The 20,497-nt window shown below is 38.4% G+C and overlaps 1 protein-coding gene and 1 long non-coding RNA gene across 5 annotated transcripts in view; one reads left to right on the forward strand and one right to left on the reverse strand.

Annotated features, from left to right (window-relative positions):
* LOC121863032 overlaps positions 1-20,497 on the forward strand; it is a 63,401-nt gene that overhangs the window by 29,330 nt on the left and 13,574 nt on the right. For 2 of the 3 annotated variants that reach the window (XM_042361499.1, XM_042361493.1), the window contains exons 3-5: positions 17,146-17,280; positions 17,846-18,217; positions 19,117-19,420. In XM_042361499.1, coding sequence (XP_042217433.1) covers positions 17,146-17,280; positions 17,846-18,217; positions 19,117-19,420 — 811 coding nt within the window. Of the gene's footprint in view, positions 1-11,093; positions 11,291-17,145; positions 17,281-17,845; positions 18,218-19,116; positions 19,421-20,497 lie in introns of those variants that run through there. The other variant, XM_042361509.1, reaches the window with a different exon arrangement.
* On the reverse strand, positions 1,900-10,893 carry LOC121863068. 2 transcript variants are annotated; one of them, XR_006088324.1, is made up of 2 exons: positions 10,368-10,893; positions 1,900-2,322 (listed from the first exon to the last, which is right to left on the reverse strand). It is a non-coding gene; the product is annotated as an uncharacterized LOC121863068 (long non-coding RNA). The 2 variants fall into 2 exon arrangements; XR_006088326.1 differs by lacking the exon at positions 1,900-2,322 and adding an exon at positions 8,877-10,112.

The raw sequence follows: 20,497 nt of genomic DNA on the forward strand, positions 1-20,497 counted from the left end.
CACACCACTCCACCCTAACACCACACCACCCTAACACCACACCACCCTAACACCACACCACACCCTACCACACCACACCACCCTAACACCACACCACCCTAATACCACACCACTCCACCCTAACACCACACCACCCTAATACCACACCACCCTAACACCACTCCACCCTAACACCACACCACGCACACACCACCTTCACCCCATCATTTTCCTGCACCTACTAGCTAAACCAAGAACAGGATCGCCGTGTACTGAAAACCTGACGGCGCATGTAGGGGTAAGATGACAAACACGGTGAATGAAAGGTTAGGTTAGGTTTTTCCTGAGTGTTAATGAATGCTGTGAGTCTATAGGAGTCTTTTTTCCCTCATGGCTAACCTAACCTCACCATCCCTAAAGGAATTAATTACCAACTTCTCTCTCTCACCCTCCCTCCCCCACCTTACCTCGCTGCAGCTTATAAACTCGTTAGGTTCCTCATAGCAACAGTATTCAGTTTATTTTATTCTCTTCGTTAGTTTCAGCTTGTTTGTCTATCTGGTGGGATATTAAATAAAAAAAATGCTATCAGGTTTTCTGTGAAGTCGTCAACGCTTTAAATTAATATGTATTTATTTCTATATATAAGGTAAATAATAATAATAATAATAATAATAATAATAAGTCCATATCTCCTCCGCACTCACCCCACATTATCACAACACCCAGATAGCAGCATACGTATATAACATTTCATCATTCGAGGTTATGTAACAGTAGATAATTATTATCTCCGTTGTGTATGATAATTTACTGTTATATTTCTCCCTCCATTATTTCAAACACGTATCATCTAAAAAATATGAATGTAATTAGATATCCTATTGTAACTTCCTTTAAAACTATAAATACTTAAACATTTATCTCTATTTATCTCTTATTTCATCTATACTTTTTGTAAGTTTTCTTTGCTCGAATCATTATCATCAGTGTTGCAGTTATCGTTATTTTGTTGTTGTTTATAATTATCACGTCTTGCTTCCTCTTTGTGTTTTTTTGTTTCTCTTCCTCTCTGTCCGTCTATTTGTCTGGATTCAAGGACACAGACAGACACACACTCAAACGCTAGTGGAAAACGAATACTATAACATGAAAAAAAAAACACCACCACCAATATGTACTGTACTGTTACCGGCACTTGGACATTATCTGGTATCTACTTGAAGGTCATATATGTGAGGTGACTCTGTGAGGTGGCTTTTTTGTGAGGTGTCTTGTCTGTTATGTGGTTTTTTGTGAGGTGACTTTGCTGTGATGTGGCATTACTGTGATGTGGCTTTTCTGTGGTGTGGTTTTTTTTTATATTATGTGATTATATTTAATATCGAATACACATATCAGGGTGACATTTTTCCAGAAGACTTTTGTCGGTGTCTTGCAGATGGCTTTTGTAAAAAAATTTTTACTATGTGCCTTTTTGTAGATGGCTTCTTAATAAATGTCCTTCTGTAGGGAACTGTTATAGAGGCTTATTTATGTGGCTTTCTTATAAGTGGTTTTTGTAGGTGTTTTTAATAGTGGTTTTCCAATAGATGACTTTCTTATAAGAAGCTTTTGTAGATGGCTTTTTCCTGGCTTCATCAGTTGGTTTCTCTACATAATTAACAGCACTAAATAAACCCAGAAATACAAAGAACAAACAAATTTACGATACTAATAATAACAAGAATAACAAAAACGATTATAACAAGAACATAAGTAGATATAAATGATAGATAACTGATATAGGTTAGTCAGTTATAATTTATTAACTTATTTGAATTATTTTACTATTTAACGTCTTTACAGAATACAGGGTAATTATTGTTTTATGTATTTACATATCTTCAATGATAACTTAAGAGAGATATTATGTATGTGTGAGTTTTTCTGGTGTATAAATCGACTTAGAATACTCACTTTAAAACGTCTTGTTGAAATACAGAAAGTTATGATAAATTTCAACTTTGCAAACTTTTTGTAGGTTTCAATTGTGTTTTTTTTAATAGATCATGATTATTTTAATATATTTCGTTCATCATCATACACTATACACCATTTTAACTTATATATACTGAATATACACAGTTATCGGGTTAAATTAGTCTAGATCTGGTTTGCTAAAGTCTGTAACTCAAACCAAATTACATAACCTGCACTATGCAACGTGATCTGAAGTGGTTTCCGGCCATACCAGGTGGGGTTTCCGCGAGCTTCCAACTAGCTTCACCCGAATGTTGTCAGTGTGATAGCTTTGCATGTTCTCAGTTTCCTGTTCTGACCACGACTGTCCCTCACACAATGCTGGGGAGGGGGGAGGGATATTTTTATGAGTGCACCTGTTTCAATCAGTCACAGGTGTTGGTTGGAAGTCAATAAGGTGAGGTTTGTTTTGAGTCCATCCTTGTCTGTAGGGCTGGTTGTTGTAGTAGTAGTAGTAGTAGTAATAAAACACGTATAAAAGTAGTAGTAGTAGTAGTTGTTGTGGTAGTAGTAGTAATAGTAGTAGCTCAACTAATCCAACACAGATAGGATAGCTACTTATGTATTAGGATATTTAATATTAAGGTAATAAAATGGTGGCGAAGGTGTGGCTATTGGGGGAGGCTGGAGGCCACGTGAAAAAAAAATAGTAGTAGCAGTATTAGTAATAGTAGTAGTAGCAGCAGCAACAGTTAAAGCAGCATTAATAGTAATAGTAGCAGCATTAGTTGTAATAATAGTAGTAGTAGCAACAGCATCAGTAGTAGTAGTAGTAGTAGTAATAAAGTAACGGCGAAGGTGTGTCTATTGGGGGAGACTGGAGGCTACGTTTTAAATAATTAGTACAGGTAGTAGCGAGTGCAAGATGTTTCTACGCCAGACTCGCGGAGGTGCTATCCGAACAGAAGCAGCAGCCCAGAAGTTATGTTACAGCCTGGATGAGATGTCGACTGTCCTTCTCTCTCCTTAGGTCGGCTTTGCTCTGCCTCAGGGGAACGAGAGCATCGGCCCCAAAGCCGACAACAGTTGCAGATATTGACTATGAGGCAACAGTCACTGAATGCCTCATAGATCTGCGGCTCAACTAACTCAACACAGATAGGATAGCTACTTATGTATTAGGATATTTAATATTAAGGTAATAAAATGGCGGTGACGATGTGACAATAAGGGGAGGATGGAGGCCATATTTAAAAACAAATTAATAGTAATTACCAATATCACAATAAGTATAGACGTTGTATCAGAAGTTACAAAAGTAGTAATGTAGTAAATTTTATTCATCACCTAAACCCTTGAGACTTAACCCATGAGTACGATGACTTGCGCCCTTGAATATAAGATGGCCTAACCTTTTGAGTACGACTTTAACCCTTGAGTATGACGCCTTAAACTTTTAAGTCATCGTACTCAAGGGTTGTCATCGTACTCAAGGATTAAGTCGTAGTTCTCAAGGGTTAAGTCATCGTACTCAAGGGTTAAGTCGTAGTTCTCAAGGGTTAAGTCATCGTATTCATGGGTTAAGTCATCGTACTCAAGGGTTAAGTCATCATACTCAAGGGTTATGTCATCGTACTCAAGGGTTAAGTCGTAGTTCTCAAGGGTTGTCATCGTACTCAAGGGTTAAGTCGTAGTTCTCAAAGGTTAAGTCATTGCACTCATGGGTTAAGTCATCGTACTCAAGGGTTATGTCATCGTACTCAAGGGGTTAAGAACATAAGAAAATAAGGAGTCTGCAATAGGCCGGTTGGCCTGTGCATGGCTTCTCCTGTCGAGAGTTACTACCACTCTATCGTCCATGAATCTATCTAGCCTCCTTTTAAAACTTTCCAGCGTTCCAGCACTTACTACAAAGTTGCTAAGCTTGTTCCACTCGTCCACCACCCTATTTGTAAACCAGTTCCTTCCCATCTCCCTCCTAAACCTAAACTTATCCAACTTAAATCCGTTGCTGCAGTTCTATCCTGCTCGGATATTATAAGAAATTTATCTATATCCCCTTTATTGATTCCTTTCACCCACTTAAATACTTCTGTTATATCTCCCCGCACTCTTCGTCTTTCTAGGGAATGCAAGTTTAATTTCTTTAACCTATCTTGATAAGGAAGGTACTCAAGGGATTAAATCATCTTACTCAAGGGTTGTCATCGTACTCAAGGGTTAAGTTATCGTACTCAAGGGTTTAAATCATCGTACTCAAGGGTCTAAATCATCGTACTCAAGGGTTAAGTTATCGTACTCAAGGGTTAAATCATCGTACTCAAGGGTTAAGTTATCGTACTCAAGGGTTTAAATCATCGTACTCAAGGGTTTAAATCATCGTACTCAAGGGTTTAAATCATCGTACTCAAGGGTTAAGTTATCGTACTCAAGGGTTAAATAATCGTACTCAAGGGTTAAGTTATCGTACTCAAGGGTTAAATCACCGTACTCAAGGGTTATGTCATCGTACTCATTACTTTAAAGAGCAGTTATATAATCAACTCACTAAAAGAAAAAAAAGACATCTATTTATGTTAATTTTAATGTAACAAGTCTGCAAGAGGTAAACACAACACTGGACCTTAGTTACGCCTCTGTGTGTGTGTGTGTGTGTGTGTGTGTGTGTGTGTGTGTGTGCCTCAAGCGGAGATTCGGCGGGTGGAGGCTCCAGTCAGGAATGAAGTAAAGTTGAAAGGTCATCCATTCCTTCAAATGTCTACATCACCACCACACTGTCTGTTTCCATGTCTGTCTGTCTGTGTCTTTAAGTATATATCTTCAGGTTGATAGACAGGACAGGGTATGGTATAGATTCCTTGTATTTCGGACACACACACACATATCCACAACACAACTAATAATTCAAAGAAAATTCTAACACGGCACACCAAAAAAATAGCACGAATTACAAATAAACAATTTAATTATATACATTACAGCTTCAGTCTTATGTAAATACACATTAAAATTTACGGTTGTAATGTATAATAGAGACAGTTATTGGGGTAGTAGTAGCGGCTTATCCAGGTAAGCTCTTCTCTTACACCTGTTGTCTTGTGTCGCGGACTCTCTCTCTCAGAAGGTCAGGTACGTAATTATATCTCCTCGTTTCTGAATCTTTCTTTGTATATTTGGCTTAACATATATCTTTTAGCCACGCATATAAGTAGATGTATAACCGATAGAAAAGTCAGATAGGTACAGGTATATAAATTCAATACACTATATGAAACAACAGCAGGATAAATGTATAATTATATAAGGAAATAAACAAATACAACACGAGGTAAATAATACTGAGGACTTGGCAGTATTTCAGCGCCGGCAGGATGTTCCCCCGAGCTTGAATTTATACTGCGGACCTGAAGGGGAAGGCTAGGCTGTTATTCCCCGTTGTTTTCTTTTCTTTACTTTAAGCGCGTAATATAAGCATTTATATTACCACTAAAACTTAATTTTTGTTTAATAAGAACCTGGTTATAGTTGCTTATATGTATTTAGTTCCTGGAGTGGTAAATGTGTGATGGTTGATAACGAATAAGTGTTAGTGAGTTTAAAGATGTGTTTGTTTTGCTTTGCTGGCCGTTGTAGTCAATATTGTAAAAAAAAAAAAAATAATTATTAGAAGTAAAGATTTTAATGTACCGCTATCTAGATACTTTAAGATACAGTACTTTATTAATGAACGCTATTCTGTTCTATAAAAAAAAAGAATGTGATAAATTTTATGAATGACGCGTCTCCAAGAGATCATTAAAGCAAATTTCGAGTGATAAGAATAAAAAAAAACTGAATTTTGTGCTGTCTGTATTTACGTCATTACGAACGGGAGTAATTATTCTTTCACTCCTTATCCAATTACTCTCTTTAAGTGGAATGGACGCTTCTGTTTACTTACCAATTCTTCTTGGAACAGACAATTAATTAAGGTTGCACTTTGTTTCCGGGTACAAGATTGTTTTTGCATTTGCGATAATGGTTAAAGTATCTTTTTAGGTTCACATCCTTGATAATGATTTTTTTTCAGGATTCACTGTTATAATGTGTAGCATGCATGTCCAGTGGGGGGTGGAGGGGTCGAGTTCGGGTCCTACGAAGTTTCAGGAAGGTTGTGGAGTCGTGGCTCTTGGCTCTTCAGCTATTTGGCAAAAACCAATCAGTGGATTATATTTGGTTCTAGCAGGAAGGAACCTCAGAGCGCTATATATATATATATATATATATATATATATATATATATATATATATATATATATATATATATATATATATATATATATATATATATATATATATATATATATAATATCCCCGAGTCTGCTAGTATTGGGTGGTTTATTCCAGCAAAAATCAGGCAGAGGTGTGGGATGGTTTTTGTCAATTCACCAAAACGCTGCAGGGTGGCGCATGACGCTTTGTGAGGAAGTTCAAATTCGATTTTCATGTTAATCCATAAGCTGTACATTCTGTGCATTATAACAAACGCCTTAGTAAAAAGTCCAGAAGAAAAGTTATTATAAAAGTTGAGTCTAAAACACATATTGACCATGATGTCCGTTAATCTCCGATACTTCGAAACCCAGTTAGTTTCGGTTAATTCGAAACAGTCAATTAGTCTCGGATAATTCGAAACTTAGTCAATTAGAGTCGGATAATTCAAAACCTAGTCGATCGGCCACAGGTAATTCGAATCGGAGTAAAAGTGTCTTCGAGAATTCGAAATTGAATCTAATGGTTTCGGATAATTCAGACCCAAACACACAAGGTCCAAGAGAATTCGTCAACATCCTGGAGCAACGACTGCCTCACCACCACCAAACATTGTGAAAGTCATTCCTCCTTCGTTTGACTGTTTAACCGATCAAATCTAAACATGGCTCGGTCTCTTTTTTTGTAACTTACACAAAAAAAGAGAGAAAAAAGCTGTTCAAGTAATCTCTTCCCTCTTTACAAGTACAGCATTAGGAAATAATTTATACTTACATAAATATCCCCGGCGATAAGAGTTTTGGTGGCACTTTGTAAATATTTTTATGTAAACGTGAAAGAAATAACGGGGAATTCTATAATAAGAATACTTGTGAAAAGATTTTAAAATGAATAATTTTTTTATTGCTTTTAAGTTTATTATTGTCTTTTATTTATCGTGTTATGTTTTGTGTATGTCGCTGATTATGTCTGTTATTATCTTCAGCGTCATTAACTGTTCATAACCGGTGAGTGATAATATCGAGTGATTGTGGTAATGTTAACATGATATTGTGGTAGATAGAAACGGAGAGGAGGAAATATGTTGATAATTTAGTAATAATAACGGCATGTGGTGGTGGTGGTGGAGCCGGGAGTAACTGAAGAGACTGGTTGATAATAGCGGATAAAACAACAATAATATAAATGCTAAATATCTAAATAATATTAATGAATCACAAATGGATATCGGCTTAAAAGGTGTTGGAAATTGTACGTTGTTTGTATAAATTCTCTCCTTAATTTCACAACTATCACACAATTCCGTTCTTTCTCGAAAATATTATTACTCTTGTTGTTTATATTTAGGTGTTTCAGCTACCTGGGTCTCTGAGTACAAATATTCAGCAAGACAGTTTCCTTACTAGACGACTGTTAAAAATAAATTCCTTTCCATACTGTGTGGTTGTATGTATTTCTGTACTTCAACTTTTAAGGTCTCTTAGCACGTACGGTAAATCAACTCTCATACTATATATTCTTCTAAAAACATAAATTTATCTTTTTATTTTAATATTATACATTTAGTGAGCGAATTATCCTCATAAGGGCTTACTGGTAAATCATCGCTAGATATTTAGTCAGTAAAATTGTCATACAACTTCACGTACTACAGATAATATTTAAAGTATGTATTATTGATTATTTAAAGTCAAGAAATCTTCATTAATAGTCTAAATTAACCTTTGGCAAATCTTTACCCACCCACCTACCGGCCGCTCGCCCCCTCCCTTCCCCGCTGGGCTACGCTACTCGGCATGTTCATCTCTCAATCGGAATTTTTGTCATCTGGAAAAAAGTTCATCAAACAACACAATAATAATCCACCAGCAGATGATTCATTATAATCAAATTACCTCATTTAATGTCTCACCGCGTAATTGTTAAGTTTTACCTTTAAGTAATTTCCTGTTAGACATTGTTCGTCTAACGGGATAGTCTTTTGATGTACTATATATTTTTCTCCATCGAATAATTCTTGTGTATAATTTCCAGTGATGTTAATTTGTAAATCCTTCATGGAATAAATTAAAAAAAATGTATAATACTTCCTAACACGTGAATAATAACACGATTTACTTCCCTTTGACATTATTAATTTGAATTGCTGATTATAGTTACTTAACCGTATGTATTGGATAAAACAAAATCATATTTATGACTGAATTTAAATATATTTTCAAAGTTGTAAGGTATAAAAAGTATACCCGAGTCTTTAGTGAGCAAATTATTTAATAACTCTGACAGGTATATTTTATTATTCATGTCATTATTATTTGTGATGTGTGATCAGTATTATATGATTTTAACCCTTTTCAAATGGAATATAAAGTATATTCGTTGTATTATAATGTAATACTATGCTTCAACAACCATTATCTATAAACCCTTTAAGCGCAAACTCAGGGCTAGGTGACACTTACCATTTAGTCACCAACAATAAAATAGGTACACCTTTCTAGTTAAAAATATCAGTATTAACACCTATAATCACAATTATAACGTGAGTTATTTTTCTATTATTGTGTCAGTATAGATTCTTGCCTCAGCATGATTGATAATTAATAAAACCTATGTTAGATATACTGTACAGTTAAGTTTGAAGAATCCCCGTTTATGTGTGGAAATTGAAGAAAACCATATTATTATTTTTCACTTTCTGTTCTTCCTTTATTTCACTACATTTATTTTTTCAATGAAAGTTTTCACAATTATTGTAATACTTCTTACATTTTATTCTTCTTATATATAATTTATAACGGAATATACAGTATATTGTAAACTGTACCTCTTTCAATATTATTACCAAATAGATTTTCTAATGTTTAAAGGAAGATATATTTGACGTGTGTATAATGTGTGTTTACCAAATGTTTGTTATTACAAGTATACATAAATTATGGTATAGCTTAAATATAGTGTCACTAACTTCAATAATCCGAGTCATAAGAAACTTCGATCCAGACTATCACAATAAACAAAAACCGAAGTTAATTTGCGTTAAATATCAGAAGCATTTGTTTAAAAAAATATGTTTTATCTTTTATTTGTCAGTTTCTTCAAGTTCGAGATGTTTATGAAGGGAATCACCTCTTTCTATCATTCCATAAAAAAAATCTATAGCCGCAAGTTGTTACGGTTCAGCCACAGCACATAAATAGTTAGTTATCCTTATCTTACAACCACCAACTTGTAGTAACACTTGTTGGAATTCGGTTATAACCATCGAGCCGACAGACACACACCAAGTGGCAAAACATCCGCTTATTTATAAAAAAAAGGAAATTATTTAAAATTGAAGGACAATATTACTTGCTTGTCGGTCTTGTTTCCTCGGCACTAATTTGAGATGAATCTACGTCGCGCCTCTACTGCCGGGCATATCTGGGTTAATTTTATTCGCTGTGGTTAGTCAGTCCAAAGTGAGAAAACAGTGGTATTTTCCCTTATATTTGCATTGCAGGCTGCTTTTGGACTGTTCATCACCCCTTACTCTATCCCACATAACAGGCTGGACGACCTCCCATCAGTCTGTACTGTGGTAGAACCTTCCCTAATCTCATCACTGCAGGCTATCAACCTACATGGCGTGAGTGACAATATCCTAACACCCCCTCAGACAGAGTCACAAGCTCGAGAGATTCGCCTACCACGATACTCCTGGCGAGGGACGCAGGTGGTGGCAGAGTCTCGTCTAGGTGGTGGTGGGTGACGCAGGCCAGCAGGCAGTCTTGGGGCACACAAGGCACACTCACTTCTACGTCGCCTCACCACCACCTTCGTCAGTAGAGGGAGGCATCATCCTTGCCAGTAGTATTTTTTGGGGGGGACGAATGGCAGAGTTCGTGGATACCTCACCCTCGAGCAGTACAGATCCCTTCCTGAAGAACTTGTACATGTAGTGGCATCACCAGGTGGATGACTAAACGCATTGCATCCCGCTGGCCTAAACGTGCCAGTGGCTTTTGAAATATAGCGATTGTTTATATAATATATTAAGTATATATCGGTAATGAACTTTTTGATATTAATTCACCTCCAAACTTCTCTTATAATTTTGTCCTCTGGCGTGACAGGAAGATGGTGGCCTTTATGATCGTCGGGATATTAAACAAATGCGTCGTGGATCAACAAACCTTCTAGAGCGGATTGTTCCCTTTAATTTGTCAACATAAAGGAGTGTCTCCCTCCCTACCAGCTCCTAGCACCGTCAACCCTCCTCCCGGGGCGGCGCTCATCGGCCTACTGGCGTGGCGGCGACCACCACCCGCAGCCACCCACCGCCGCCGCCACCGCCGCCGCCAAACTCCGCCCCTCACTCCTCACTGGTCACACAAAATGGCGGATATGGCGCATGCGCACTTTCTTGTTGACAGTTTATAACATTATAATGTGTTCTTTGAATTGTTAATTTATGTATGTTTTTTTAGGGACACTTAAATAATCAATACCGACTTATTCATCAAAGTATATAATATATGTGGATCTTTTAACTGACACCCTGACTTATGTAACTTGAAATGACGCATAATTTGCCTCGTCATCATACAAACACTAGCGATGTTTTTACTTTAGTCATATAACTATGTATAACAAGAGCAGTATAATAAAGAATGATATTTTTTTCATTCTTATAGTAAAGTAATTAGTTGAATATCGCCGGAGAGGAACGCATACATAAGTCATGCTTTGTCTGTGTCGCCGTTAATTCAGACACTTCTACCGTTCTATAGCGTAACCAAGTAACCAGGATCGTAACTACTTAATATATAAATCTTCTGTATTGGGAGAAAACAGATAAAACCGGCGACAAAACTGGTAATAATAATCCGAAAGCGATGGTTTAGGATGGATCGACCAGCAGTAGCGGGCGACAAGATGGCTGCACCGGCGGCCGTGACTGCGACTGTGTGTAAGGCTCATTACCAACCTGGAGGGGTCGGTCTAGTGTGTGTGTGGCAGCCGGCTTGCCCAACCTCTCCAGCCAGCAGTTGCAACACATAAGGAGTACAGTCGGCCTATAAATACCACCAAGACCGGATAAGCCAGGGAAACTAAGGTAGGGGGTTCCCTCTCTCTCTCTCATACCATCTGTGTTGACGCGTTTCATCTCATTGCCTAACAGTCATTTAACTCCTGCTGCAGTACTACGTCAGTATCTTCCCTGTGTTAAAACTACAGTTATTTCAATATCGCCTAAATTGACCCCCAGAAAATGGGTAAATTTTCGATAATCATGATATTGAGGGAAGGAATAGAAGGTGTAATGTTAGTTTAGTTAGCCCTGCCAGTGTTGCCAGTGATGTTATTATTTGTTCACCAGTCAGCATATCGACTGACTCCATGGCCTTATCTTAGGTGTGTGTGTGTGTATAGGAGGGCGTCTCAAAACAACGGCAATAATATAATACTTACCATTATTTTATTGTTTATTATTCGAAATACATAAAGTATATAGTCATCGGTGTGTCTGAGGGATTTTTTTTTAGTTTAACAAATTTATTGACAGCTTGTAGTACAGTTTGCCTCGTGTGGGTAATTCAATCAGGTCTTGAGACTGAGGGAGGGAGGAAGGATGGGGGGATGGAGGGATGGGGAGGGAGGGAGGATGGAGGGGGGGAAGGATGGGGGGATGGAGGATGGGGAGGGAAGGAGTGAGAATGGAGGGAGGGAGGAAGGATGGGGAATGGAGGGAGGAAGGATGGTGGGATGGAGGGATGGCTTGCTCGGTACTGCATTTTGTTGCAAAGGAGGGTGGGGAGAGACTGTAAATCTGCATCTGTCTGTCTCTTAGGTATATATTTACAACCCTTACAACAATCTTTTTCCCTTACCTGAACGATGTGTCGACATTCTCCCTCTCCCTCCTCCTCCTCTCCCTCTCCCTCTCCTCCTCCCTCCCTCCTTCCTCCTCCTCCTCCTCCCTCTCTCCATCTCCTCTTCTCCCTCCCCCTCACACCAGTATCATCCGGTTCTCCAAGCAACAACACAATTCAATTTCACCCCTCATCCCCCCTCTTCCTTCCTCCCCATCTCTATTCGTCTCTTCCCTCCTCCTCCAACGCCTCCTATACATCTCTCTCTCTCTCTCTCTCTCTCTCTCTCTCTCTCTCTCCTCTCTCTCTCTCCACCTCCCTCCCTCCCTCCTCCCTCCCTCCCTCCTCCCTCCTCCTCCCTCCTCCTCCCTCCCTCCCATTACCGAAGTTCTAGAACATTTCTTCCCTCCTCCTCCAACGCCTCCTTCCCCCTCTTCTCCCTCCCCCTTCCCTCCCTCACACTAGTAATAACTGAGAGAGCTGACAAAGTGCTGCCATCTTGTCTCACTAAGTTTGACTAAGGTCGATTTGGTGTACACGTGGTGGTGGTGTACACGTGATGGTGGTGTACACGTGGTGGTGAAGTACGTGTGGTGGTGGTGTACACATGGTGGTGGTGTACACGTGGTGGTAATGTACGTGTGGTGGTGTACACGTAGTGGTGGTGTACACGTGGTGGTGGTGTACTTGTGGATGATGACGCAATACTTGGCCTCCATCTTTATCTCTCTCTCTCTACCTATCTCCCTCGTGTCTCTGGTTTATTAAAGCTTCTCTCACATCTCGTTATCTCAAAGCTTTATCTTATCTCTCTTGCTTCCCGGGAGACCACACAGTCATGGTGACAACGTGTGCGCCTATCTCTTACTCGTGTACACATAATTATCTCTAGCCCGAGTACACATATATGTTACTCGTGTACACATATCTTCCCAATGTACACTTTATGTATATTTATGTGTAATAATAATAATAATAATTAACGGTTTATTGAAAAAGTTCTGCAGCCCGAAGGCTGAAAATATACATTGGACATAAATGACTTATTACATACATTGGTGGTTTAACAAAAGCCTTCATTAGAGAAAGGCGAAGGAACATACAGTGAACATACAGATTAATGTAGGTGTTGAACAGCAAACTCGTAGTGTAGTAACTCCCTCCCAGATGATGTTAGGAGGAACTCACGTGGTGTAGTAACCCTCACAGATGGTGTTATGAGGGACTCACGTGGTGTAATTACCTCACAGATGGTGTTATGAGGGACCTCACGTGGTGTAGTAATTACCTCACAGATGGTGTTATGAGGGGCATCACGTGGTGTAGTAATTCCCTCACAGATGGTGTTATGAGGGGCCTCACGTGGTGTAGTAATTACCTCACAGATGGTGTTATGAGGGGCCTCACGTGGTGTAATAACTCCCTCACAGATGGTGTTATGAGGGACCTCACGTGGTGTAGTAATTACCTCACAGATGGTGTTATGAGGGGCATCACGTGGTGTAGTAATTCCCTCAGATGGTGTTAGGGGCATCACGTGGTGTAGTAATTCCCTCACAGATGGTGTTATGAAGGGCCTGACGTGGTGTAGTAATTCCCTCAAGATGGTGTTATGAGGGACCTCACGTGGTGTAGTAATTCCCTCACAGATGGTGTTATATGAGTGAGGTGTGGTCCCAGGCCTTCCTATCGTAGACGGATTAACACATCGGTGGTTGTTGTTGGGTCTCGCGGGGGCCGTTATCACTGGGTACCTGGGACCTCACTGTGTGAAGGTTAACTTGGGTGCGACTGTTACTGTTGAGTTGTTCTCACTGACTTAAGCACTGTTCACCACTGTTCACCTCTGTTTAACACTGGTTCCGTTCCTTTCCTAAATGAAATTGTAACTTCTGGCGAGAACTTGTTGATATTCCGGTGGGGAGGAGGGTTCAGGATGTATGTATGTATGTATAAGCAAAGAGCCAAAATTGCGATCAGTTGAAGATTTACCACCTTAATGCTACCTGGGTTTGAGGTAAGGTTAGGTTAAGTTAGGTAAGGTAAGGTTAGGTCAGGTTAGGTTAGATTAGATTAGCATTTAGGTAATTAACCTTCAGGTGTAATTAGCTGGGGAGGCAAATCTTCAGGTAATCACAGTACAATTTTAAGCTGATCAAGATACTTTTTCATTAACTTAAAACATTTCCTGAAGGGGTTTAGTGTACAAGGGTGTTTACCTGAGGGTGGTCACGTCCCTTGGTTGACCTCTGAGGCAGCGGGTCTTAGCCAACACCAGGGAGGTCAAGAAGACAATCATGGTCGAGTAAAACAAAAAGATATATACTGAATCTCTTAGAAAGTTCTGTTATTTCAATTTAACAAAAGTAGATACAATGATACTTTTGGGGGGGGGGGTGTTTGTTTTGTTTATGTTAATTATAGTGTTTTGTGTGTTGGTGTGTTGACTCTCTTTCTCTCTTACTTATACAATTCTTTCGCGACAGTTGCCTCTCTTCTTATCTTCTCTAGTCTTCTTTTCCTTCCATCATCCTTCCCCCTCCCCTTCTTTTTCCTTCCATATCCCCCCCCCCTATCACTTTTCCCCCCATACTTCTCTCCCTCCCTCTCTACCTTATCAACGAATATTTCCTCGTCTTCACCCATTGACCGACAAGTTAGGTAAATATCTAGGTTATCACGTTTAGAGGAATATGATAACAATATGATAACGTATCTCAATAATTATCAACGGGTGGCTTTGTCGGCTTTCCTTAGTTTATGTATTTTATGTACCTTCATTGTCCACATACCTGCTTAACCAATTGTAAACCTATGTGATTATTATTATTATTATTATTATTATTATTATTATTATTATTATTATTAAACTGTAACTGAGAAAGATTTAAAGGTATATTGTCTCGGCTGCGGTTGCGACACATGACAACTATTCATTACGTCACAAGAAGGCATTTTTTTTTTCCTAATTTACAATCTACATTTACCTGGTCACTTTAAAATGAACCACCCTAGTTTCTTATGTAATTTTACCTAAACTAAGTTAATGTAACCCTCCAGATAACGTTTGATTTTTTTGTATAAAGTGTGTTAAAGCGCCATATGTTATTTATCAAAAACTACAAAAAAAAAGTTCCAGTAATTCCAACACATGGTTTTTTTCCCTTTAAACACAAGAGACTACCAAATTATTAAGTTATGATACCCAAAAATAATGTTAGAGTAAGATAACACTTGTTTATGTAGTTATATAAGAAGAGCGCGTGCAGATTTAAAGGGCGAAAGATAAATAAATACGACAAAATGAATTTAAGGAGTGTTGAGAAAGTAGAGGTGCGGGCGCCTCAATGTCTAGACTACCAGTAACGGCCACTTGATCCTCATTCACTCCAGCTGATCTTTGTGCTGAATTTAGGTCGGTTAGTTCACGCGAGGTGTGTTGCTTAAACCCTTTAGTACTTGACCGAGTTAGGAGCTTTCTTAGGGACACTTTCATCCCATAATAATAGACCATTTTCTAATTACTTCAAAATTGACTCTAATTATACCTAATATATATCCTGTGCTTATATACTTACTTATATAATGGATGTCCAAGTTTGATATTGTTTACACCTTACAGTATATATGTAGGGCACAGCTTATGGGGCAAGTCTTTGTATCTCCAACTAAATTTGGATTTAATTTATGATCTTAGGCGTGATTTTAATTTTGCTTACATTAAACATTATCATCAGGAGGTTTGTTTATGACAGTAAAGCTCAAATTACAAATAAATTTAATCTATATAAAAATCAATGGAAGATGTTCATTATTTTGCCATTATGGGGAACCTGATTTTGTTTTTTGTTATATATATCTTCTCAAAGTTTATTACGCATTTTCTCTTCGTGACATTTTCTTCAGTTTATTTATTTTCTCCTTTACTTTGGTACAACTTCACCCATCACTTAGAGTATGGTTGAGTTGTCGGCACCAATTCAAATTACAAATGTTTAAGTTGTAGAATAAATTATCTCATTTTCTGTTATTAAAAACCCGTAGTTAGTTTTCTATGATTTTTTTTTGTACATACACTCAGGTCTGATGGTCAATGGTACTGTACCTGATGGTGGGAACTTGGTCATATATTGCTTTACTAGATATTTTACTTTTACTTTGCTTTTTTATACTTTACTGTGCTATACTTTGCTTTACTTTTACTTTAACCTACCTTACTTTGCTTTACTTCTGCATTACTTTGCATTAATTTACACGTCATTGTGTTACATGACTTGATATTGTATTGCAGTTACAGCTACGTGACCTGGAAGTTTAAGAGAGTCACGTCTGGTCCAGTTTAACAAGTTTCAGTGGTAAAGGTGATAGAATCTCATTGGTTATACTTATCATTTTACCCCAGTTACTTGTGTTAGGTGAGGTGCCTAGGGTAAAGGATTTTTAGCTAAGGTTTGATTGTTGGAATTACCTTATATTGTGACGTGGGCTATATTTATGGAAAGGTTGCTCGAGGAATGCTGCACAATGTGTGGTGTGAGGAAATATACTTGGTCATAGTTATATTTATTTATTTATTTATCTATATACTATACACTTATGAATGCATCTATGGGTTCATGAACTTCAGTGCGTTAGCTCCCGGAGAAGAATGTTTGATAATAGCCAACTGGACGAAACATAATCTCGCATCCTACTGAAGAAATTGAACCAGAATAACAATTGTGTTTTAGATTTATTAACATTATTTTTTAAAACCATAAATTAGGGAAACTGTCCAAAATAGGGGCCTTAATTAGTGGAAACCTGGCCAATCCTTCCCTCAACCTTGATCCCCTTCAAAACAATACAAACCCAATACTGCTAACAAAAAGAGTACCCTTCTACCTACCTCCCTCTAGGCCTCTACCAGGACATACCTTTATATATTTCAAGAACTGATAATACATTAATACATTCATGTAATCTACATTATCATACAGCGGCACTTAACTCTTAACTTTGATGAGATACACCGATCGCCATTGCCATTGATAATTTATTCCAAACAAAAGTGTACATTGTGGTAGATGATGTAAGCTTGTTATTCTTGATCCTACAGAGAGTAATAAGCTGTCCAGGCAACGGAGAGTGAGTGACCACATTATACTGAGACAACCGACAACAATAATAACAAAAATGAAGTTCAACCGTAAACTTATACCCTTTAAGGTCCACTACTTCTGTTTCCTGGGATGTGAGTACCTTTACCAGCCAACCTGTGTGTCTTCCATTGTTTGATTAAAATTGATGAGTTTACAGTATGATGGATCACTAACTTTAAAACTGGTGAATATCTCTTGAAAATCACCAAATTTTCTTACTGTGGAGACTGTTTTTTAATTCATCTAGGTCAGTTTTGTCTAGGTATATTGGCTAGAGTGAATTTGTGGCAATATTTTAGAAGTTATGTGTATAGTACAGTACAGTCCAGTGTATGTTAAATATCATTCCACTCTATATAGATTATAATCTTTTTCTGTATTTTTTCGATATCTATAAAAAAAAAATACTTGTCTGAAGACTGCTTATCAGTATTATTTTGATAGACAATTTTCTTGACTTTTTAATACATATCAGTATATAGTACATGAAATTACAATATATTCTTTGAAAACCATGTATTTGTTTTTTATATTTGCTTGTAATATCTGTGTGACTATTTAATTCAGCATTTAAGTTTCTCATTTAGTAGTTACTGTATCAATGGGTGAGTTAATACCCCATATTACCCAAACTTATCCAGTGTCCTGTCCTGGCAGGTATGTCACCGATCCTGCCGTTCCTGATTGTGGTCGGCGTCCAGCTGGGTATACCCGTGTCGGTGACGGGCACACTGTCTTCCATCTCTCTCTTGCTAATAGTGTTCATGAAGCCCCTCGTCGCTGCCATGGCCGATTCTTTCCCCGCCCACAGACGAGCCATCTTCCTCTTAACCCTGACCTTGATGGTTACCTGCTACAGCTCCCTCGTCTTCATCCCACCTATGAAGGAGGTGCCCAAGGTCAAGGGTCAACTGGTGAGGCCTGTAGAAGCCCTCACCTCCCAAGAGAAGGAATTCAACCCACTTGTTGCAACAAATGCAGAAAAAAAGGACATTTCTAGCAAAACTTTGCTTCTGGCTCATGGTGACGGTAAGTGGTTGTTGATTAATGTTAAACCATGCAGGAGTTGACAGTGCTCAAATAATGTTATTTTGGCTGCACACCAGCTAATGTAGCAATTGGGGTGCTCATTCACTGAACTGGTGGACATACAGTATACTGTATTAGACTGAACGTTGTGGCTATTAAGCCATCAATAGTTGAATAGCCTGGAAGTCTACGCAGCCGGGATGGCTCGGTTTATGATGTTTAAGGTAAATTTGCAGTTTCAGCCCCAACTACCGTTCAACCATAAATTGTTGTTTTTCCCATGATATTTGGCCTGATTCATTCGAATTTGACCTACATTTCCGTTGGAAATGAATCGTTTTGGAGTTATCAAGTTATCATCCCCCCATAGAACCTGACCTAACCAACAAAAGAAACCTACCTAACTTCCTAGTTGTCCCCACCATATTAAACAAAAAGTACTTATTTTGACATTTGGTACCAATGAAGCAACTTTGTTGAAGCATTATGGTGTAATTTTACGTTTTTTGTGGACGTGAGAGTACACTCAGACCGAGCGGGTCAGTTATAAACAAACAGACGACACATGGTGACTGCAAATTTATGTTAATTTCTTATGTTTATCTACTATCTCGGTTAATATCTATTTGCGACAGAAGTGGTATTAGAAAAAAATGTTCCTATTAACAAGACATAACTAATGGTAAGCACAAATTTGCTCTAACCGATTTGGGGCTGAAACTGCATTAATATCGTGTTTTATGCCTTGTGCCTGTTGCAACTACTGTAGCTATTTGATTTTGTGTAGCCAGTATTCCTAGTAGTATTAATAATAGGCTTCAAGTTGACTTATATTCTTTATTACACACACTCACACACACCCACCCCTAATAAATGGTCAATCATGTTTCTATTATAAGGTGCATGTTATGTGGCAGTGGCATGGGACTGCATAGCATCATGCAGTCAACCTTGGGCGTGCCTTTCATCGAACACCTCCACGACTGACATCCGAATCACGGCCCTTCCTCGAGACAACGGCCTCAAGATCTTTCATGCTGCAGAAGAGACGTCACATTTCCATACTTTCAGTAGTGTTCCTCTTGATGGTTCTCCTCCCTTGTGGGGTGAGGCTGAGAAAGGTGAAGGGCAGGAGGAGAGAGGTCATCTGTATCAGCTGGAAGGAGCCAATGTCACCCAGGACTTAATAATGGCCAATGTAAGGTATGTTCCTCATTAAGAATTAGTTATGCTCTCTTATTTTTTACTCTCCAAATTATCCTCCTAATGTAAGGCTATACTAGTACCCCCTGTGTGGGTACTTCTGAGATTAATGATTATGAATATGTGGTCCACGATTCTATTGCAGGGTAATTAGTGGCCAAAATGACCCTTTGAAATATTTTACTGATATTTTTCAATGCTAATTACTCGTCAACTATGTGCTTCCAAGGTGTGATTTAGGGTTTGTGTGTTATTCTGAAAGTACTTAATTAGTTAAATCCCTTAAATTTCAATTCTGAGAAAAAAGTATATTTTGGTCAAAATTTTTGTAAGGTGTAAGACTTACATTTTTGGTGGTTTTGGGCCAAAAATTAGATTTTGCTGAAAATCACAGTATGGGTACCCCTGAGCTTGCTGATTATGAATATCTGGTCCACGATTCGATTGCAGAGTAATTAGTGGCCAAAATGACCTTTGAAATATTTTACTGACATTTTTCAATGCTAATTACTTGTCAACTATGGGTTTCCAAGGTGGGATTTAGGGTTTGTGTGTTATTCTGAAAGTACTTAATTAGTTAAATCCCTTAAATTTCAATTCTGAGAAAAAAGTATACCTACAACGTAGGTATTGTGTCTGAAAAAGTGGAGTTTGGGGGTCGGGCCAGTCTCTATTGGAATTAATCCCATATGTTCTGTTGTTCACTTTACGCGGTTTTCACTTTTCGTGGTACCCCATGGGTTCAATTGACCGCGTAAATCGGGGTACTACAGTTGTACCCCGCTTTACGCGGTTTCACTTAATGCGATTTCTCATATACGCGGTGCCTCGCCAGAACCGAACTTTCAGTTAACGCGGTTCATCTACCCATATACGTGCAGAGTGTCCGGCTCGAGACGCTATTTTTAGATTCGCCCCACCCGCTCCCGCCTGCTGCCTGCCTCGCCTCTCCCTCCTCCTCCTCCCTCCCTCCCTCCCCCCCCTCCATCCCCGTATGCCGACCCATCTCTTCTACTAACGTAAAGTGTTACACCTAACTTTTAGTTTTCCTAACCTAACCTTTATATTTCCTAACTT

The sequence above is a fragment of the Homarus americanus genome, unplaced genomic scaffold, assembly GCF_018991925.1.
Source record: "Homarus americanus isolate GMGI-L3 unplaced genomic scaffold, GMGI_Hamer_2.0 scaffold40248, whole genome shotgun sequence".
NCBI lineage: Eukaryota > Metazoa > Arthropoda > Malacostraca > Decapoda > Nephropidae > Homarus > Homarus americanus.